The following is a 24,595-nucleotide window of genomic DNA, read 5'->3' as shown; positions in this document are numbered from 1 at the left end:
TTCAATGTCTGTGGATATTGTATTGTATGATATTACTAATTTAACTAATTAAATAATCGGAAATAATACATTATTTATAAATAAAACGCAGTCACGTCCCACAGGGGTTGACACACCATGCACTGGTCACATGCGGCAGATAAAGTAATGAAAAAGACAGCATATTTTGTTCAAATCTTTAGGAGTAATGCATATCAGCGCATCTATTCTATACACAAGGCTGCTATCGGCGACTATCGAGGGTATTTTAACATAATTATGTATTGAGGTATTATAATTATTGTTACAATAAGTTAGCATAAATAAAGTGTCAAAGCTGTATATCTTTCTCTAAAGGTTAACACAGCCAAGAGAGGTCCTGTTAAAACATAGCACCTTTTGATAGTTCAAACCCACAAGGGGGGCTGACAGGGCTCTAGCTTAGGGGTTCGGGCGCAGGGGAGCCCGGCGTGGCGGGTAGATCAGATATTTGAGATAAACACACATCACGAATTTGCTCAAATAATAAAAAAAGTCGCATTACATAACGTGATGAAGTAGTTTTGCACCCTTTTCAATGTCAAACTACTTCACAGTCATACGGGTGATTATAAATTATTCTACCAAGAAATATTAGAAATAAATAGAGCACAGTTGCAAAGCTTACCTATACTGAACGATCAACTTAGCTTTCCTAGTAGCCCTTTGTTATATCCTATATGATGTATTACATATGAGACTATATATTATGGTCAATTGTATTGACACAAAATTTATATATGTTTGTATGAGAGTCTATGGATGAGAATTTAGGTATGTATATTTGTATAATATATATATATATATATATTATATTAGGAGTTATATATTATATTAAGCGAGATTATATGTATAATTTTGTTTTTGTTAAAAAATAATGTTTTAAAAGTAGGCACCTTGTAAGAGTATTATTAAAGACTAATATCTCATTAGTTAACTCGATTAATTATTTTTTCTTAGAATTGACGATTTACACCTCTTGAGTGTAGTATTTTTATTGTTATAAAGAATTTTGACCTATTATTAGGTTTGACGATTTATTATAATAATATGCTGTCCAGTGTATTGTTCATTGTCAGTGTGTATTTGCCTTTGGTGAGTGTACACGACGCCTGAAGATGCCGAAAGGCGAAACCCGGGTCGCAAAAAACGACTTAAATGGAATAGTACAGAGCTTGAATCCATCAGAATTTAAATTCAAATTCCATCAAGTAGGTACCTTCGGTCGAAAGTATTAATATTATGTAATTGAATTTAAAAAATCTAACCAACACCATCTGTAAATAATTGTAGGCTTAGTTTAATGAAAACAAATACGTATTACTGATAAAGTTTATTGTGCACTATTTATATCGGATCGTAACAGCCTACCTCCACCCTTCGCCACTGATTAACTAAACATTGGGCAACACATATTTTTTCTATGTCATGTTGTGAATCTCTTGAATTTATAACTATTATAAATTTCGCTATATGTAAAATAAATAAATTTGTATTTGAAATTAGAATTAGAATTAGAATAATTTTTTATTCATGAAGAGTGAATGATTCAAATATTCATGGTAAAGCAGGCTGTCATATTGTATGCGTCAGATTATATCAGATGTGTGCTCAAAGAAGTATTAGTCATATGTAATGTCATTAGTTACATTTTCTAAGAATAGCCAACCACTGACATTGACTTATTAAAAGCTTCACATTATTTTATTATCAAAGTGTTAAGGTCTTATGAGACAGATTGTATCGGACTATTTTATTTATATTGCAACTCTACAATAATATTATACAGGAAGCACCTTGAATTAAAAACCTCTTTGCTATTAAAGTAATTATAATACCTAATTTTGCCGTTAGAAATAATACGGATGCTTACTAATTGTTAATTTTTATTTCGTCCGATCAAAATGAAATATTAATGCATTAAGTCAATGACATATTAAAGTCATATTAATTAATGTCATTGCATTAAGTGTTCAACCAGAGTAATAATTAAATATTTAAAAATGTGTAACAATAAGGAAACACCCGTGGCGAGGGGTAGAGGTAGGCTATTAAGATTCGATGTAAATAGTGCATATTAAACTTTGTCAGTCATACTTATTGGTTTTCTTGCGGATGGTGCTGGTTAGTTTTTAAAATTCAATTATACCCTGCCTAAACCAAGACATAATAGCTTAGGTACCTATGCAATGGGCGATCTGACAAAATAGTGCACACTTTTTCAGTAATACTTATTTGTTTTCTTTTATTACACAATATGGTGTTGGTTAGTTTTTTAAAATTCATTAAGCCCTGCCCTACCAAACCATAATCGATAAAAAATATTCTTCTATCTATAAAATACTCGAAGTTATGTATGATTAAACTATGGTATGGATTAAACTAGGCCTATTGTGTGTTCTTAATCCAACGAAAACAAATAAGTATAAATGAAAAAAACGTGCAATATTTTGTCGTATCGCCCAAAATTTACCAAAACGATTATGGTTTGGTTAGGCAGGGTTTAATTGATTTTTAAAAACTAACCAATATCATCTGTAAATTGTAGTCTTTGTTTAATAAAAACAAATACGTATGACTAAAAAACTTTAATGTGCACTATTTATGGCGGATCTTAACAGTCTACCTCCAGTTCTGCAGGTTTTTGATAACGTAGTCATCGGCTATAATAATAATTTTAATATAATTATTGTCAGCATAAACATCGAGGATCAGTGTGGAAAATGGAGATCCTCCTCTGGATGGTTCGACCTTGTGAAGGATGTTACGTGTCCCTTAGTTCCTATGTATCATTGCGGATTATATAATTATCTCTTTGGAGAGATATTATATAAACACATGGGGACATTTTAATTTAATTGCAGGTACGTTATTATTTTAAGAATGTGTAGGTACACAAGGGGCGTTTTTATGACTGTAGTAACTGGCCCTCTGTTTACATACGCCGTACGTTAATGTATTTTAACCACAGAACAGATAATAAATAAAATTCTGATAGGCTATATTCAATACGGCGCATGTTGATGCCGGGTTTTGAATGTGTGAGTGTCCTATGAAAATGAACCACGCATTATGCACGTGCAATAGTGTGTGTAATACACCAACATTAAATGAGCGTAAATGCATAAACCAAGAGCAGTTTTCAGTATTCGACGTAAAACGTATTCTTGACACGACGTGTATAAGTTTAACCCGGATTCTTCCTTACTCGAGTCGGTTACCTGCTATCACCTTTCCCGTTATGTATTTCAGTTCCCATTATTTCTGAGTTCCCTGATTTTAACATTACTATATCATATATATTTAGTTAGATCTTAAACGTAGGTATCTACATGCTTAAATCAATGTTAAATATTGGTTAAAAATGTAACTACAGTCCTATAAACTTACCCTGCATAAGTTGACGGTATTGCTACTAAAATAACAAGCAAACAGACTAGTTCCATTGGAGCCATTTTCTGAAAGAAAGAAAAGATATTAAATTAGCATAGATACTTAATTTATTTGTGACTATAAGATTCTGTATTGAATCTAATTGGGCGTAGTTGATCATATAAAATTAGCTTCTTAGAGCTCAGACACACGACACTGAAGTTTGCATTTGGAATCAAGTAAGACCTGTGTCTTAGCACGCAAACTGCAGTATCGTGTGTCTGAGCCCTTAGTTGCAAATTGATGCACACAGAAACCAAAAAGAAGGGGTATATTCTATTGGATAACATAATAATTAGGTAGGTATTACAAGGAATTTAATTTGTCATGGATTAATAAATTGGAGTATTGAAATAGGTAGATAATAGTAACAATCAGCTATGGTTAAATTTAATTGTAGATGAAACTGTCAGATAAAATCAAAAAATATTAAATAAAAAATACTGAAAAAATATATTTTTGATGTTTTTGAGGTTTTTCGAAATAAACTTGAAAAGGAAATATAATAAATAATATAAGGCATTAATCTATTTACCATTTTCAAGCAATGTCTCGTAATCCTTTCTGTACTTATTTAAATTTATATTATATAAAAATAATGGTCACTAGCACTATTATGGCACATGCACGACATCAATACCACTACATTCTGGCAGGCTGCACTATTTTTAAAAATGTGCAAACACAGCCTAGTGTAAAAACAAAACACAAACAAACTTAACCAAACTTAACCAAACTAAATAATAAAATATCACTTGAGAACATATCACACTGCCACCACAACAACGTCAAGAAAGCGCGCGGACTATTTAAATAATTAATAGAACACTTTTATCTGTTGACAGTTAATGAAATAATGGTAAAAATGGAAATTAAAATATTGTCCGGTGTAGGTTTTTGCGGCATCATCGGATAGTGAAACACAAGCCGCTAGGAGGTCTCAAACAATACTGGCAAATGTGGGCAGAAGTGGGACGAATCTTTGTGACAGATAGAGGCGCCATGATTTCAAAACAAAAAACGGAATTAAATCTCTGAATTCAACTCATACAAAAAAAGAAATTATAAGCCGCAATTTCATATTTTTATGAACTCAAACCAACCCTACTTGATTTTACTGCGTATTACTTCGACTAATTAACGAAAGAGATGGTTTTATTAAAAATATAGACAGTAGAAAGTAGAGGGTTGACAAGATTGGTGATATTTGATGTCGCCCTCGTCCATTAGAAGGGGGTAATATATTATTAGAGCAGTTATTATACAGCATGTTAGAGGCTCGTAGATAGAACGTGGAAAAGGAGATCATAAAAAATATGTAATAACCATAATCCAAAAAATGCACGTGTAAACAGGTATTATCATTCAAGTTGTAAAATTACATGCATGAATGAAAAAAAGTTCAGAAGCTTCTGAATTTTCACGCGACAGTTAGGATTTGGTCAATATATGCCGATAAAAAATGAACTACACCGCGCAAAGGCTCGTTTTGAGGTTAACCGATTTTTACGACTGTCAAACTAGTACTATAAAATGATAACATCGCGTCTCGCTTACTTTTGAAGAGGCAGTCTGCACTTTTACGTGTAAACAGTTATTATCGCTATAGTTTAAAATGCACACTATTGCTGCAAGTAAATCCATGTACGATACAGGCGCTATAACATTAAATTCAGATTAGGTGATATGGGGAGTGAATTACTTAAAAGATTCATACGTAATGCTCATATTTCTGAAAATAAATAATTAATAGCAATTGCGAAATATTATTCAAGTGTTTAATTTTAATAAAATACAATATACAGTAGATACTAAATTTATATTATATAATAATATTAAGGACCAGCACCTAAAGCCACACTTAGACCAAGCGAGCGAATGTTTCTTCTTCCCCCACTCCAGCGAAATTCTTATGCTCGCTCAACAAAAAGCGAGAGAAATTCGCTTGAGTGTGGGAAGAACAAACATTCGCTCGTTTGGTATAAATGCGGCTTAAGCATAAAAAGGTTTATCTATATAGGTATACGCTCATTTTGTACATAATATGCTTTACAAATCAAATGGGGCCTCCTTTCAATTTATAGTTATAATATTTATTTTATCAGTCTGTATAGAGCACTTTTTTAGTTATTCTATTACTACTTTCCAGTGTTGTGGTTTATATGTACTTTTATTCTGTGACATTAGTGGCGAAACCATGGTCGTAAAATTTCGTGGTAAAGGAAACAAAATTCCCACAAAATCATCAACAGCTGGTATCCCTACTGCCAGATTGCAGCGAAAGAGAGAGCGCCGATCGACACCGGCATGACATCAACACGAATAAAATTATTTTATTAACAACTGCTCAGCATTTCGTCCGAAACATCGTCACCTTTCGATTAATCCCAAAAGTCAATCCCACAAAACAAGAGAAAAACATTCAAAATGGCGACTTTGAAAAAAGCGATTCTCTGTTTGAATTTCGAATTCGAATGTTTTATTCAAATAGACAAAAGTGCGCCAGCAAATTCGCGCTGTTTTGACCTCCCGGTCTTCACTCTTCACAAAGACCGGTATGTTTTGGTCTATCTCTGTGTTGGTGGGGGTTATGGTGGATGTGTGGGTGGATCTCTATATTATACCTACTATCTTTCCTATCATTCATTATAACCCGTTTATTGGTAATATTATAATTTACATCTTTCGTCCATTTATTACTATTGTCTAATAATTTGACTGTTTTTTCATTCAAATCCGATAGCATTATGCAACTAAACATTGATAGCTTAACTGATTGCATATTAAGTAATTTTCATTACCACCAAAATGCACTAAAGCTGAAAGATATAAATATAATAATAATAAATATTGGATACACAACCACAGCTATTAATTAATAATTGTGATAGTATTTACTTATATTTTACAAACTACAGTGTACCTCAGTCACATTATGAGAGGACAAAAGTACAGCATTCCCCAACTTGTCATTCAAGGAAAGATCAATGGTAAGCGTAGCAGAGGACGGCGCCATATTTCGTGGCTTAAGTAATTGGTACGAGTGCAGCTCCACTGAAATGTTCCGGGTAGCAGACGGCAAGTCTAAGATCGCCTTGATGGTGGCGGACCTCTGCTAGGGGATGGTACAATAAGAAGAAGAATATTAATTAAGTACCTACCAATATTAAATTTAATATATTATTAGTGTATTCAATAGCTATCAATAAAAGAGACATTCAAAAATGTAGTGCAATAAGAGTATGGCAAGGTGCATGTTAGGCATAATTACGTACAGGGTTGTCCATAAATAATGTGGTCACACATTTTACCCCACCCTCACACTCTGTCACAAAATCATGTGTCTAAATTACCTCACATTTTTAACTACCCTTCTGTATTTGTTAAACAAACAAAATCGTTAAAGAATATCGATTACAGTTCTCATCATTTCAACGAATATTTAATTATTAGAAAAAGAGTGTTTCGATTTTCTTGGCTTTACGACGTGTCACATGTTGTACATCCACTCACCCCATTAAACCCATTCGTTAATAGTCATTGTAGTATGTCAGAACCCCTTTAGGCCATGACGTCATATATGGACGGCTCCTAATGAGATGAAAAATGAAGAATCAAGTGAGCGGACCATCTAAAAGTTTGGGAAGGAAATTAAATGGCAATGGATTGACTATAATATCCCAATATGATATAATCACTGGACAGATTAGAACCATTGGCACGGTAAAACCGGCTTGCAGTTGTAGTGGTATTGTTTACTAGGATTGCAGCGAACATTTCCAATACACCCGCGATTCGCCTATGGTGCCACTGTATTCCGATTTATCTATACAAGACTATCAAAGGACTGCCCTTAGTGGCAAAGTAAGACTGTAGGCCGATAATAGTGGAGACAGTTTGGAAAGACTTTCGTTCGGAAGTGGATAGAGGGGAATTTATAGATTGCGACTACAGAACAGATTAATAAATATAATTCCGATAGACTATACCCCCAATACACAAAATCAAAGTCAAAATGTAACGCAGGGTTTTGAATGTGTGAGTGTTCTACGAAAATGAGCCACGCATTATAGACGTGCAATAGTGTGTGTTGAAAACTTCAAATACACCAATATTGAATGAGCGTCAGTTCATAAAACAAGAGCAGTAAAGTTGTCAGAACGAAGGACAAGCTTTTTCTTGACACGTGTTTAAGTTAATCCCATATTCCTCCACACTCGACATCGGTTGACTGTTACTCTACACCCGTTAGGTATTTCAGTTCCCATTATTTCTGAATCCCTGATTGCGACCGACGCGATATATATGTACCTAGTATGAAAATACATGTATGGGAGCGATGAAATAGATTGTAACATAAATTCATTTCCCATACGTCACTCTGACGTGTCGATAATACATAAGCAGTGACGTCCCTAGTCAAAATGCCGCCCCTAGGCAGTGCCAAAATGCCGTCACATTTTTTTTATACTGTACTTATTATCATCCTTTCATGATTTCAATATCTAAGAAATGTGTTGTATGTACCTATACATTACTAACAAGATATAGGTATACCACTAAATCTAATTTAAATGCCATCTCTGCTTCAATAGACAATATTGCGAGTATACGGTTTCAGATAGGTACATTTAAAAATACATCTGACAACTTCCAAAACTCGCGAGTGACTGCCAAACATATTTGGATAAATTTTAAATTAGGTGAGCACGTGTCATTGCTGTTCACCAAGATCGTGACGTTCAAGGACAGCGGAAGTAAACTAGACATCGCGAAACCGATGTCATGTTAAAACTTTAATAGTGCCTAATCAATATATTTTGTTTTTTAATGGATAGATATTTCCGGTATTACTAAGTTCATGTAGGTTTCTATATATACCTAACGATTCTTCTCGATTTGTCGCCCTATGTGTAACTGCCGCCCCCAAGCGACGCTCAATCTGCCTACCCCCACGAGACGTCACTGCACATAAGTCACAATGTACCAACTTTCAACAAAAGACAGTGAGAAAGAGATGTTTTGTTTATTATTCACAAAAAACAACAGAAATAATACAGCATTCTAACTGATACAGAATAGATTAAAATATTTGTATGTAAACTTGTAGATAATAATAATCTTAAATCTTGTATTCACGTAATTAGACAATATATTAATATAATTTTCTTCGCATTTTTTTTTGTTCTCGAACATTTAAATTTATAAACCATGAAATTTATACGACTTGAAAGTTAATTAATATCGCGGAAATAATTTTACAAAACAAAGTGACAGTAATTAATTAGTTTAGTTATATAATAAGTTGCATCTCGCTTTTTAAAACTGGGTCTTCAAAGATTCGCTAAAAATAAAACATGTTTAATAATTATTATTTTTTCCGCTCCAGTGCATCTATTATATACATAATGCTGCTATCGGTGGATATCGAGGGTAGTTTATCATATTTATGTATTGAAGAGGTTAATAATTGTTATAATAAGTTAACCTGACGCCCATGTCTTGTAAACGTCTAATGGCTGACGTCCATTTCTCGTAAAAAAACAAAATCTGTTAATACAAACCTCTACTCTGTGGAGGCCCATAATATGATCCTATTAGGATCGGACATGGTCGGAAAAAATAAAAATAAAAATATTAATTGTTACAATAAGTAAGTTAGCCGTCTAAACTGTCAAAACTGTTTATATCGCTTTAAAAGTTAACATGGCCAAGAGAGGTGCTGTTAAAATATAGCACTTTTTACCACGTTTTTCTTAGCTCGTATTCTTGTTTGTCCGGTGGTTGTTTGTCCAGTACAAATCTTGCAATCGATTTTTAACTAACTTCCCGACTAGGTTACTAGACATTTGAAACTTTTAGAATATATCAGAACACGATGCCAATGCATTCTGTTAATACTTTTAACCATCTTTAAGCAGAATTGAATTCATTTTCAGTTAATTCTGTTGTGTATGGAAAGTTATTTCAGAAAAATCCGTAAAAAGTAAGACTATTATTGGTTGCTAAGGAGGTGGTCCTAGCAACTAAATTATTAATATATACGGGCGTCACTATGGAAATCATAGGAATGCTGAAATGTCAAAATTACATTTCAGCATTCTATGTTTGTTTTTTATTTACTTCATATCAAGTACAAGTTTGAGCATATTGAGCATAATAATTCAACAGAAAATTTAAAAACGTGGTTGCTTATCCAGTACAAATCTTGCAATCGATTTTTAACTAACTTCCCGACTAGGTAGACATTTGAAACTTTTAGAATATATCAGAACACGATTCCAATGCATTTTTTAATACTTTTAGCCATCTTTAAGTAGAATTGAATTCATTTTCAGTTAATTCTGTTTTGGTTGGTTGCTAGGGGTCTGGGGTCCTAGCAACTAAATTATAAATATATACGTACGTTTCTATGGAAATCAATATGACATGTCAAAATGACATTTCAGTATTATTTCTATCAAGTACAAATTTTTTGATCGTTTAAGCTAGTCAAGTCAAGTTTATATGATTCAACCGAAAATTTAAAAACGTTGTATATAAAAAGTTCTTTTTATCTTGTAATTATTTAAAACGGCTTTTGTTAATTAATAAAAATACTGATTTTAATATTATTTTTAGACAAACGACGGGTTATGAATTTAATTATGGTTTTGCTGAAACTTCTGGAAGCTGGCACATAGTCCAAGTTTAGTGATAAGTAGGTAGATAGATACATTTTTTTGCGAGCCGACGAGTGCATAAGAACTAGACAAATTTCTCGTATCGTCGCGTCTTTAACATTGCAACCTTGGAACTTTAAAACGAGTTTTGAGTTTTGGATTTTACATTACGAATTTCTAAAGAGATTTAGTGGTTTTTCCCCTTTTAAATATATTTTATTAAGTATGCACCCCCTTACATATTCATATTGGTACCTACCGTGAGTTTTATGAAACTACGAAATCTATACAATTTTAAAATATGGTAAAATAATATAATATAAGTCATAGATCAACAATATATATTTTTATAAACATACATAATAAACATACATAATACAATTTTATAACATATATATACCTACCCACTAGAAAAAATCATATTTGAAAAAAAATATGCTCGACAGGGTATTTTACCATGTTTTTATTAGTTCGTATTCTTGTTTGTCCAGTACTATTTTTGTCTTGTATGTCCAGTACATATTTTTTCTTGTTTGTCCAAGATTTGTATTGGACGATTGGATCTTTTTAACTAACTTCCCGACTAGCTAGACATTTGTAACTTGTAGAATATATCATAACACGACGACAATGCATTCTTTTAATACTTTTAGCCATTTTTAAGCAGAATTGAATTCATTTTCAATTAATTCTGTTTTGTATGGAAGTTGGTTGCTAAGGGGGTCCTAGCAACTAAATTAATAATATATATCTACGTGCCGTTACTATGGAAATTAATATGAAATGTCAAAATGACATTTCAGTATTTTATATTTATTCAGTATTTCTATCAATTACAATAAAAAGTTTTTAGAATTGTCAAGTTTATATGATTCAACAGAAAATTTAAAAACGTGGTATATAAAAAAATCTTTTTATCTTGTAATTATTTATACTTAATTAATTTTAAAATACCATCTATAAAGTGTAGTTTTTGGTTCAATAAAAATAAAAATGTATGACTAACAAAGTTTAATGTGCACTATTTATGGTGAATCTTAACAGCCTCCCTCCACCCTTCGCTACTGATAGGTACCTACCAGGTACAGACAAGCTTGTCCTCTGTAAAATGGTTTGATGTCACAGTAACCATGGTGATTGATTTAACAAGAAATCAGACCGCACATTTCTTTCATCTAGCCATGTTCTTCTTTCATTACATTATCGCCTCTTATCAGTATGTATTATATAAGACTGGGATTGATTGGTTACTACAAAGCGTGATCCGCATAGATCAATGTAGGTTGTACCAAGATTGTAGAATAAAACCTTCATAATTATATATAGTTAGAGCCTGAACATAATATTATAACAGTTGGTGGTTCATTTGAAGAGAAATTCACACTTCTACTGTGAGATTTATTTGCCAATTTGCAAGACGTCTGAAAAGACAATAATGCATGATGAGTAGATTAGCAAACGATAATAGAACACTTCGTCATTATTATTTAGTTGACAACTGTATAAAATCATTGCGTAAAATTGGTTAAAACCAAAGAAAAATAAAAAAAATCAAAAAGTGGCAGCCATTGCTCTAACTAAGGAAATAGGAAATACAAGATTAACCTAATCATGCTTCACTCGTTCGGAAAATGCGATCAAATGTCATAATATAAAATAGTGCAGGTTTGGCGAACCTTTTTACGTATGCGTGCCAAAATTTCCCAAATATTATTTTTCTAAGGTCTAACGTGGCGAACAGTTTTTCATGGGAAACCATGGTTTTTAAGATTGATTTATAATTGAGTTCTTGAGATTCTCTCTTTTACCGTGTTTCTAGCTGAAGGCATATCTTTTATTGTTTGAATAATTTTTTCCTTGTTTTCAAAAAATATCGTGATCATACATTTCGGTCTATCAATTTTGAAACTATCTGCCAAAATTATCACTACTAGCTCCATCAAGTTTTGGTTTTTTATTTGGTACAGGCATTTTTGTGAGTAGCGATGATTTTTTTGTTACGTACTGTATTACTTAGTTTGGTTTTTACGCACAAATTGATATGCGAATTGCTCCAATCACATGAGGCATTACCTCATTACAGTGGTCTCAAGCATTATAAATTGATCAAAACCGGTTTCGTAGTTTCCATTTGCGCATCGATTGGTAAATATTCTTGCTAAAAATAACGTTAAAAATCGAAAGAAAATACGCAAGACAGTGTCGTTATTATTGTTTTAATATTATATACTTAAAGTATGTATTTATTTGTGAAACTTTTTTGTAAAAAAAAAATATTTTTTCATTTATTATAGGTATTTCTTTCTCTTTTCAAAATAAAACATTCGCGTGCCATACAAATCATCTCGCGTGTTGCTGGCAACCTCATTAAATTTCACGATGATTATCATAATTTATATGACCATAAATTATTTTAATCGAAATTTAATGAGGTTGCCAGCAACATGTTGCCAATGTGGACACCGCATAAGAATGACTGATTCAATACAGTCCAAATTATTTAGGGAAAAAAATATTTTCCGGTCCAGTGGTGGCGTGTATATATTTCAAAGGTACGATTTAATAAATAAAATTAAAACCAATCCTTAGAATTCTTGAGATTATAATGTTACATATCCTGCGACGAAACAAGACATGCCGGCAATATAATATTTACTTTCCCGCCACGCTTTTTTCTGTTACTTACGTCATTATTGTATACACAGGTTTTACACTACAACAGGTAAGTACACAATAAAACATCAATATTGTGCGACGTGACGTAGGTACTCACACGTTAATAGTGATCTAAGAAGATGCGGTCAATCATGTAAGCTTTGAGTTAGATACATTGAATTTGTTTAAATTGATACCTAGATAGAATGAATGTTGGCTATCGTTAGTTTTTTATCATGGAACTCAGAAATAATAGGAACTGAAATACATAACGGGTTCTAGTAACAGGCAATCGATCTCGAGTGTGGAAGAATATAGGATTAACTTAAACACGTGTTAAGAATACGATAGAATAATCAATTAACTACTCAATGAAGGCTTTTCTGAGGTAATTCTTTTTTTTTCTATCACTACTATGCATTGCACACTATACAATCGACGCTTGCGAAGAAAAAGTGTCTGATTTGGAGTAGGTACGCAAATGATGCAGTCATATTTGACTTGACGATCGAACTGCTGGAGGTAACCATGTAGGTCTTCATCTGAATGTGGTGAAGACCATGTCCATGTGCAGTGCTGCACGCATTGACGTCTACCACTCCTCTGTGGGTTTCCGGTCTGCTCGTCAAACTGTTGACCATTTTTAATTAAGGGAATAATATAATCGCACAATAAAATAAACCGTTTTCACTAAGTGCCGACAACATTGAAAAATATGTAATTTACATGGGAAATGGATGGTTTTCATAAATGATCGACAACACTGTCAAAATAAATGATTTTCACTATGGAAAGAAATATTTCTCACTTATTAACAGATTATTGTAACACTCATACATGAATAAGACGTATCAGAAATACATTTCCTTCTTCTTTGCGGTTTAATTAATTAAAATAATACATATTTTAACATGACTATAATATAATATATTATAATGTGTACCGTACCTACTTAATATTATTGTACATAATATTATATTCAGATATAGTAGTATAAACACTCCACGATGGCCGCGCGGCTTAAGCGTCGGCCTATGGCGTCGTGGGTTCCAGGTCCGAATACTGCGTATGGCAATACACATATTGTTTTTCAATTTGTGTATGAGTCAAAGTATTAAGACCGAGTGTGGTGCGGGGCGGGTTTGGTGGAGGGCGCTTAACTTCAATGCCCCATAAGCAAAAAGGCAGCTATTTGCCATATTCAAGATAATGAGACATTCACGTTTTTTCAACTTTTCTTAAAGAAATTTTCAATAATGTGATTTATGGTCCAGTACACTCTCAGTAATCCGCCGCTCGATTATCCGACAACTACTATAATCCGCCGTTATTTTTACTAGTTAAAATAAAAGCACAAAATCAAGCTCTATAATTCGCCGGTATTCGATTGTAAAATTCGGTAGTCCGCCGCATACAAGTATACAACGCAGATGAGACGGGTATATTTTAGAAACTTCTCCTTCGTTTGTTCATCGCGAAGAAAGTGATGTAGGTAGGTAAAAAATAAAACTATTTTTACGAAATATCTGTTTTAATTTTTATCACATTTTGTATGTATGGACTATAATCCGCCACTTTCACTAATTTGACACTTGTTTGGTTTTTGGGATGGCGGATTATTGAGAGATTAAACCCTGCCTAAACCATAATAGTTTTGATATATTTTGCAAAATTGTGCACACTTTTTCATTGACACTTATTTGTTTTCATTGGATTAAGAATACATAATATTATTACCCATGTTGTTAGTTCATTTTTTTTTTAAATTCATTAGGCCCTGCCTAAACCAAACTATAATAGTTAAAAAAATATTATTCTATCAATAACATATCCAACGTTATGCATGATTTAATTGCATAATTTTAGATAATCTAGATAGACGAGTATTTTTTTACTATTATCTATTATGGCATGGTTTTCGCGGGTTTAATTGAATTTTAAAAACTAACCAACACCATTTGTAAATTATTGTAGTCTTATTCTAAGAAAGTATAGTGTGCACTATTTATGGTGGATCTTAACAGCCTATCTCTACCCTTCACCACTGCTATGTACCTACTTTAGAATTTAGCAAATGTAATCTTAGTTGTAATTTCATTATTAACTTTGTTTTATTGTTTCCTTTCTACTATTTTGAACGCATACATACAACACAATCGGACTGCAGTTATTGTATTGTAGTTTACATTATTATTACTAGAGACTGGATTATATGCATTTGCATATTTGCATATGCAATTGCATATTTAGCCCATTCTCACTGGTTATTGCATATTTTACCTAAAATCTAGTGATGATGCATATTTTCACTATAAGAAATCGCGTACACATCGCGAAAGAGTCCAAGGAAGCATTTAACGATTCTAGTAAGTATATAAAAAAAAACATAGCTGTGATTAGCACTTATTTTCTTCACTTACCTGCGAGTATTAAAAATCTTGAGACTCAAGGTTTGGCGTTGACTGAATCTATTCAGTTAATGAATAAAATCCGCCAAATGAACTCCGTATTGCCAGAGGTATTCCCGCGTAAACTTAGAGAAAAGTTTGAAAGAACAATAACCCAAGCTTTGAACCTTTATGTCAAATTGATAGTTTTATTAATGGGACAGGTGAACTTTTGCCAGAAACAATAAGTGCTAACATAGCACCCAAATTCAAATACTGCCCAGTTACCTCAGTGGATGTGGAACGGTCCTTGTCCACTTATAAAAATATTTTGAGTGATCGAAAATACAATCTTACTACCGAACATTTGGAACAGTACCTACCTGATTGTTAACGTTTACAAGAGTACCTAACAAAATGTTAAATAATTCTCAATTAATAATTATTATCGATAGTTACTAATTGTGAGCTGATTTTGAAATAAATAAAACTAAAAATTACTATTTTTTTATTGTTTAATGTTGCATATTTTGACACGCACGGTGGCCGCGCGGCTTTGGCGTTGGACTATCACGCCGTGGGTCTCATGTTCGAATCCTGGGTCTGGCAAGTACACATATTGTTTTACAATTTGTGTGTGAGTCAGGGTATGGACCTAATAGGTTGAGCAAGTGGCTGACATCCATTTCTCGTAAAAAACAAAATCTGTTAATACAAACCTCTACTCTGTGGAGGCCCATATGATCCTATTAGGATCGGACATGGTCGAAAAAAAAATATTTTAAGGATTTTTCATGCATATTTCAAGCTTTTTATGTTGCATATAATCCGGTCTCTAGTTATTACTATGGGGCCTCACATTAGGAGCCTTTACGTGCCTTAATTCACGGCTGACAATGAACAATCCCATTCATCTGTATACCATTGTGTACTACTAACAAATAAACAACATTGCGTGTGAAAGAATTTTACAATGGGCGGATGTGGAATATATAATTTATTTGCGTATCTATCTATACTTACTTACAAAGAAGTTTCGCGAAACCAAGCCGAATTGGGAAATATCTACTGATTGAAATAGAAAGTAAAATACTTTTATGTTTTAACCGCTGTATCGAGTAGATTTCGCGAGAGTCGACTCTCCACGTACGGCAGTGGTTTATCCCAATCTGGCACTGGACTTACGTAGGTACAATACCTATTGCCTCTACCTACACGATATTATTTTGGACAGAGCTGTATTTACTACACTATTAAATATTTTCTTACACAATTGATAAATATTTTAATAAACGATTTGCTTGCTTGCTTAGGATATAAGCTAATTTATGGGGCACCAGATAAGTGTTATCTATCCCCGTTATATCTAGTAACTGTCTTTAGGAGTTCTTTTTGGGTTTTTTAATTTTCTCCTCTTTTGTTTGATGGGCCTCGGTGGCTTCGCAACCGACCCGAGGCCCAATTTGTGATCTGGATGGGTGTATCTCTTGGTTAGAAAAAGTTTTTGCTTCGAACATTCTCATTCCGTCCGTCGATTCCGATTGGCTTCCGCTTCTGCGCAGTTGATTCATCTTCCTTTCATTCATCATTTCATTCATCTTCCGCCATCTCGTCCAGGTATTCGTCTGGCTAATTATGTTTTCAGGAGGTGTTGGGGAAGTCGATTCCGTCGTACTCTTCTATGACTTCGGCTGTTTCGTGTTTCGCTTGGAGACATCGCCTCTAAAGCAGGCGAGATCTAAGGCTCCTCCATGACTGTGTGCAGAGCACGAGTTCAGGGTCTCCGCGATTGGATAATTGATGCAGTTTCCTCGAGTAGCAATTTATCTTTTTCGCTTTGCCCTTAGTCTTTGTGATTTATTATTATTATTAAACTGGCGCTAGGGGCCGTTCAGGCGACTGCACAACGTTTCTCCAGACATCTTTGTCCAGCGCTCTCTCTTCCCAGTTGACTATCCCAAGCCTTTCCGCATCCCTTCGAATGTTGTCCGCCCATCTCCGTTGAGGGCGGCCAAGAGGTCGAGTGCCAGCTGGTGTGCCTTTGTAAATCCTATAGAGAGTTCTAGATCTTTCAGATCGTACAACGTGGCCCGCCCATCTGAGCCTTCTTGACCTCAGAATATTAGTGATTCTAGGTTGGTATCGGTCGAAGAGCTCAGCGTTTGTGCAGATGCGCCACCGGTGGTTCTCATTGACGGGTCCAAGTACTCTCCGGAGGATTCTGTTTTCAAACACTTGGAGCGCCTTTTCTTGTTTTTCCGTTAAACCCCACGTTTCACATCCATACATGACGGTCGGTTTGATGACTACGTTATACACCCGGAATTTCGTTTTGATGGACAGCATTTTGGACCTGAACAGACGACTCAACGCGAAGTACGCTGCATGTCCACTTGTCAGTCGGTCAGCGAGCTCTAGGGACATTTCATTTTTAGAGGTAATGTTGGAGCCCAAGTACTTGAAGAGAGAGGTTCTCTCGAACGAGGAGTTTCTTTGTGATTTGGTATTTATTATTTTTTAATACCTAGGGTGGGTGGGTTCTGAGACTTGTACTTAGGTCAAGTGACAGACTGACCACCATCTTTTGTTGTTTATATTATACTCGAGGGAAGATCGATCTCCGGGTGACGCGATGGGGTCCCGATTGCGGTCGCTGAAAAGAGAAGATTGGTCTGTAGGGAAGCAGGGGATGTGGAAGTCTAGGGGGAATCAATAACAGTACCTTTCTAGCCGGTCGAATTCTACAAATCACTCAGAACAAATCGCTACGAGCCATCACCAATGCTCCCTGGTTCGTTAGGAACTCAGCACTACACAACGATCTTTACTTAGAAACCCTCCAAACCCACATCCTCAAGCTTACGAAGTAATTCTACAGATCCATCTTGAACCATCCCAACACTACAATAAACGATTTCTTTAATTCAACGAATAAGACACAAGATTTCAGAATGTAACATTCTATGTATTGAATATACATAATTTGAAAACATCTCATGCATATATACACTAGAAAAGTCGGGTGTCGTATTTTTTTTCTACAAAACGATTTTTTATAGTGTATACTTATAATATGCATGAAATGTTTTCAAATTATGTACCTATGTGAATTGATAAATCTAATATTCTAACTCTAACAGAATGACATAAAATTTTTAATATTTCATCCACTATTCTTCAAATCTTATATATAAATAATCCAGTATATCGGGTATTTTCAAAATGTGTTTTCCGCTGTATTCCTCATAACCGAACTGTACCAAGTTTTCTTTAACATCCATGGTTTTCCCTGATTTTAAATTATTTATACCTGCCTACCACATAACAGATAATAAATAGAGCTCCAATAGGGAATATTCAATACACTACATTTTGATCCAGGGTTTTGGATGTGTGCGTGTCCTACGAAAATGATACACGCATTGTGCACGTGCAATAGTGTGTGTAATACACCAATATTAAAAGAGCGTCAATGCATAAACCGAAAGCAGTTGTCAGTATACGACGTATGACGTATTCTTGATACGTGTTTAAGTTTATCCCTTTATTCCTTAACCTTTTACTGATTGGAGTTACCAATCAATCCCAGACTTGCGTAATATAGTACACATTGATAAGACATGACAAAACAAAATGATGAGAGAAAAACATGGCCAGACGAAGGAAATGTGCGGTCTGGTTTCTTGTTAAATCAATCACCATGGTTACTGTGACATCAAACCATTGTAAACAGGATTGTCTGTACCCGGTAGGTAGGTATCTATTTAGTTGTTCTTGAATTAAATTTTAAATAGGCAAGGCAAGCCCACGATGGCTGAGCGGTTAACGTGTCGGTCTTTAATGCCGTCGGTTCCGGGCTCAAATCAGGGTTTTTAATATGTTCATTATGACCCGAAACAGCTGTCACGATAAATATTGAAAATATTGGAGAATCAACAAAAAATCTTGTTACTAAACTATTCTAATGTAATTCTATCACTCACCTATACGCCACGCCGCTCAAATGATAAATATATTTCACATTTGTTCTTATGTACTTGTTCTTTACATAAAATAAAATGATTCGGGAAATAATTTTTATGAATTTGAAGCTCCACTATAAATTCGTGTATTTAGATGCTTACATCTTCATTTCTCAGCACTCGTTGGATCACAATTATTACAGAGTTCAACCTGAAATAGTGCAGTTGTACATAGGTACTTTGTTGATCATTTTGAGCCCTTTCATTTTTCAAAAAATTATTTAATGACAATTATTCTACAAAAATAAATTTAAATAAATAAATATTTGGTTCGGCTGAAACACTCTGTATTTTCTTTTTGGTACACGCAAGGTATTGCATTAGATAATAAATGCGGAGACCATCTAAAAGTAATTATTATTAAAAATCATTTTTTTAATCTATCCATAATTAATTAATATTAATAATTAATAAATCTGTAGTAATACAATGTCATGATAATATTATATGCTGGTGATATAATTACATACTAAGACAGATCATTTTATTCTTCCTTTATTCGTATAAATATTTTCTGCTAAACAGTTAATTTACTATCATTACAATTCATATAAGCACATTAGTTTCAAAACCGATATAATGACCATTTTTAGTATTTTTTTAAATTTCAATATCTACGCGATAAAAATATATTCAATGACTTTAGTAACCGCTCTAAAATGCATGCTAAAAATCGTATTTAGTTTCAAAACCTACTGAAGTGCGAAATGGTTAATTTTTGATGAATCCTACCCATGGACATCCAATGACACCAGAAACATTCTCTTTCCATGTAAAGAAACGTCAGTGTATCTGTGATACTAAATTTGTTTTAACATGTCTTATTTTTTTATAATAATAATTAAGCTCAAAGTAGTTTTTCCTATTTGTCAACAATTTGATTTTTGAAGTTGGGCAGTTTTGATAGTAATGTGCTCATATTTTGCTCAACTAAATTACGATAAAATACAAAATACTAATACAATTAGATCTTACACATTTACTAATTAATAGTTAATTTCAAAATTATTATTTTTAATGGTACTTAACGCATATAAGTACTTAACTATAAACATGGCATTTTTATTATCATATCGAATTGGATGCATCGTCGTTATAAAAATGTTGGCAACAAGGTCGTTCAATCACGAAACGACTTCGCTCCAAACAAGGAGTGAGCCCACTTCGCCTCCCACGTGGAGAATAACATTGTAAGTAGGTACTTATTGACAATATATTATTATAATATGAATACCATATTCAAACTACTCGTGAATCAGACACCAATATTGCGAATAATTATGTGGATGTTTTTCGCTCAAAGAGCAGGACATTGCTAATATTAAAAAAACTAGTTGATACTACGTAGAGTAATAATTATTATTAATTAAGAGAAGTGTTTACTTATGTTCATGTCCAGTAGATATATAATAATATAATCCTAGCAGTAAATGATAAAATACATACCTATACCATATTTTTTGTAAACCAGCGCATCTATTCTATACACAAGGCTGCTATCGGCAGTAGTCTTCATATTTTTGTATCAAAGTATTAACACTTATTGTAACAATTACTACAATAAGTTAGTTGCAATTGTTACAATAACAGAACCTCTCTGGACTGTGCTAAATTTTAGAGCGAGATAGACAGTGTTGACTGTTTAGACGGCTAACTTATTGTAACAATTACTTCGATACAAACATGAAAACACTCGATAGCTGCCAATGGCAGTCTTGTTTATAGAATAGATGTGCAGGCGTGTCCAGCAAGTCGATTGCGAATTGCGATCGACCGGTCGATCACGGGATGGATTTTTATCGATCATCATCATCAAAATATTCTTCTTACTTTTGCTTCTATTCTTGTGATCTTCTTTTTATCGATTGTCGATTGTGATCGATTGTGTATCGATTGTGATATTTTTTTTATCGCGAATTTTGTACTTAAGTGTTTTATTTTTACATGATTTTGACATTGACATGTGCAAGGATTTACTGCTGACAGTACGTGTTATCGCGGCCATAATAAGAGAATGGACGTATAAACACGTATTATCGTGCAAATTGCATGATTGCATGCATGTATTAAAAAAGTTCGGAAGCTTCTGAATTGTCACACAATAATTATTGGTACTCTCATACGCCCACGGTGGCCGCGCGGCTTAAGCGTTGGACTATAACGCCGTGGGTCCCAGGTTCGAATCCTGGGTCTGGCAAGTACACATATTGTTTTTCAATTTGTGGGTGTCAGGGTATGGACCTAATAGGTTGAGCAAGTGGCTGACATCCATTTCTCGTACAAAAACAAAATCTGTCAATACAAACCTCTACTCTGTGGAGGCCCATGTGATCCTATTAGGATCGGACATGGTCGAAAGAAAGAAATTATTATTGGTACTTGCATGGTGGGTGCGCATGCGCAGTAGGACTATAGTGGCGAACCTCCCGGAAGAGATACGAACTATACCGCACAGAATATTTTCACGTTTACCGATTATCTACGAATTTGTCCGAACCTGTCTGAATCTGTCAAATAGCACTATACGAGGACAACATCGCGTCTCGCTTACGCTTGAAGAATGAGATTGGAGAGACAGTCAGCGCTTTTACGCGTGGCCCCCACAGGGGGGGGTGACAGGGCTCTAGCCTGAGGGCCCGGGCTCTAAAGGGGGGTCTGCATGGCGCGTCTGCCTTATAAGTGAAATAAACACACATTACTACATTGCTTTAATGGTTAAAAAGAATATGTGGCTGTGTGATGCAATTTTTGATTATGTGTCGACATTCAACTCCACAATTCAAATGGATCTATTCAAGAATACAAAAATCGCTAAAAATACACTGAATACCCTTAATTTTTTACCTGGAACAACATTTGGAAAACGCTTCTGAGGAGCATCACACTGATTTTAACCCAGCGATAGATAGGGGGGAGCGTCAACGATCCTGGCCTGGGGCCCGTTTCAGGGTGTGGGGGTATTTACGTAAATAGTTATAATCGCAATAGTAAATCCATGCATGTATACAGGCGCTCAGTGGCGCACCCAGGGGGGGGGCAAGGGGCCCTGGCACCCCCCAAAAATGAAAATTATCAGAATGATTTCAAACATTGAAATTGAAAGCCAATAAACCATACCTTTGGCCTTAGACAAATAAAGACACGGCAAAAAAATGATTTTTAATAATTCTCCAGCACCCTTTTTAGAAAAATTTCTTAGATTTTAATTTCTAACACAATAATTTCGAAACACTAATGTCAGTTTTTTTTAGAAACACAATCCCTAATGGAACTGTCAAAAAATTCTTGGTGTCCACCCGAATTCCGGAGTGGTGAAGGTCATGGCTGGGGAGGGTTGATAGAGCTCTAGCCTGGGGGCCCGGGCTGTGGGGGGCCCGGCGTGTCGGGTTGACCAGATAAGTGAGATAAACACACATCATAAATTAGCTTTAATAGTAAAAAAAGTCACCTGCGGCGCTATTATGCTTCATGCCCATGAACATTTTCTATTACTTATATAATTGTGCAATATATTTTTTGATTATTATGTGTCGATACTCGACAGCTCCATTATTAAAGTGGATGTATTGAAAATCGCCAATAATTCACTGTATAAGTACCCTTAATTTGAACTAAAACATAATTTGAAAAACGTTAATGCAGTGTTTCACACTTCCTTTAATCTTAGCGGTAGGTAGGGGGCCCGCCAAATATCCTAGCCTGAGGGCCCGTTTCAGGATGTGGGGACCATGGTGTAGGTACACCGAGTGCAATAGACAACGAGAAATTAGGCTGTGAAGAAGAAAAAGAGCCTATGGGAGTAATTTACATTCTCCTCTTTGGGCCCCCCCCCAATATTAAATCCTGGGTGCGCCACTGCAGGCGCTATACCTATTAATATATTTCCGATACAACATCTCACGGCGATACGGCGATACTGCGTACGTACAAAATTTCGGAGATGGGTGTGCCTAGATACCATCGACGGCATATTGACATGGTAGAGGTAGAGTATAAATTTAAAAAAAAATCTATCATAAAAATAATTATTACTTAAAAAAAACGGTTAGATTTCAATATTTTATTTAGTCAACCAAAAAAATATCATCTTTCTTTTAGCTTCGTTATACTTATAAAAAAACTTACATTATAATCGGACTGTATTCTTAAAATTAACATAAGGACTGGCGTAATGAATAATTATTCCGGGCCGCGGTGTTGATGTTGCGTGGTCAGGGCCGGAGTGACAGACCTTTCCGCCCTCTCGCGTGACGTCACAGCTGCCGCCGCCCTCGCACGCGCAGCGCCTACCTCCGCTAACACAAAATAAACACGGAAATTATAACATTATAACATGTAGGTACTCATGCAGAGGTGGATTGGAGTAATTGAGATGCTGCAGATTGAACGAATACAACGGCACAAGTGCAAGTTGAGTAAATCGATTTCCAGTTAAATATGAGACTGTACATAACAATAAGTTGTCAACAATCTGTAAATGAAGTGTCGTTTTCAAATGAGCTATTAATAATACATTTTTGTTGTTTTAATTTAATAAAATGCATTTTTTTTTGTAGTACTTATTCCACTTTTAATCAATAGATTAGGACCAGTTTCGTCCGCCTCAAGTACTACAAAAAAATGCATTTTATTAAATTAAAACAACAATACAATGCAGTTCCACCATGAATTGACAGTTAACAAAATAAAAGAAATTAATACATTTTTATTGTTTAAAAGAGAACAAGTCAAGCCAAAATATTAGAATTATATAATATGTTGAGTATACACTTCGTAACTTTGCACTCCGGCTCTAGGATGAAAATGATGTACTTATTTAATATACTCTAAAAATATATATTTTACATAATATAAGTATTGTCTATTTATTTATTTAATATCAATACAAGTGAATATCATCTTATATAATTTTATGCGAGATAATCAGGAAAAGAGGCGTATCAGTGTAGTAAAAAGTTATTAAACGTATACCCTACATTGCAGTGGCGAAGAGTGGAGGTAGACTGTTATGATCCGACATAAATAGTGCTCACTAATCTGTGTCAGTCATACCTATTTATTTACAACATTTTTCTTAGCTCGTATTCTTATTTGTCCGGTGGTTCTTTGTCCGGTACAAATCTTGCAATCGATTTTTAATTAACTTCCCGACTAGCTAGACATTTGAAACTTTTAGAATATATCATAACACGATGCCAATGCATTTTTTAATACTTTTAGCCATCTTTAAGTAGAATTGAATTCATTTTCAGTTAATTCTGTTTTGTATGAAAAGTTATTTCGACACCAGGGCTCTGGGGCTTAGTAACTAAACTATTAATATACGTGCGTTACTATGGAAATCAATATGACATGTCAAGTACAATTTTTTTTGATCGTTTAAGCTAGTCAAGTCAAGTTTATATGGTTCAACAGAAAA

General features: G+C 34.3%; 1 protein-coding gene across 1 annotated transcript in view; it reads right to left on the bottom strand.

Annotated features, from left to right (window-relative positions):
• LOC147066482 (CD109 antigen-like) overlaps positions 1-4,402 on the bottom strand; it is a 40,873-nt gene extending 36,471 nt beyond the window's left edge. The window contains exons 1-2 of the mRNA XM_085955495.1: positions 3,986-4,402; positions 3,409-3,476 (exon numbers count right to left, since the gene is read on the bottom strand). Of these exons, the coding sequence (XP_085811621.1) occupies positions 3,409-3,476; positions 3,986-3,988 (71 nt within the window). The 5' untranslated portion in view covers positions 3,989-4,402. The remainder of the gene's footprint in view (positions 1-3,408; positions 3,477-3,985) is intronic.
• Between the last annotated feature and the right edge of the window lie 20,193 nt (positions 4,403-24,595).

The sequence above is a fragment of the Rhyacophila brunnea genome, unplaced genomic scaffold, assembly GCF_057557595.1.
Source record: "Rhyacophila brunnea isolate RB1 unplaced genomic scaffold, BYU_Rbru_1.0 scaffold_5, whole genome shotgun sequence".
In the NCBI taxonomy this organism is placed as follows: domain Eukaryota; kingdom Metazoa; phylum Arthropoda; class Insecta; order Trichoptera; family Rhyacophilidae; genus Rhyacophila; species Rhyacophila brunnea.
This window is presented reverse-complemented; position numbering and strand designations above follow the sequence as displayed.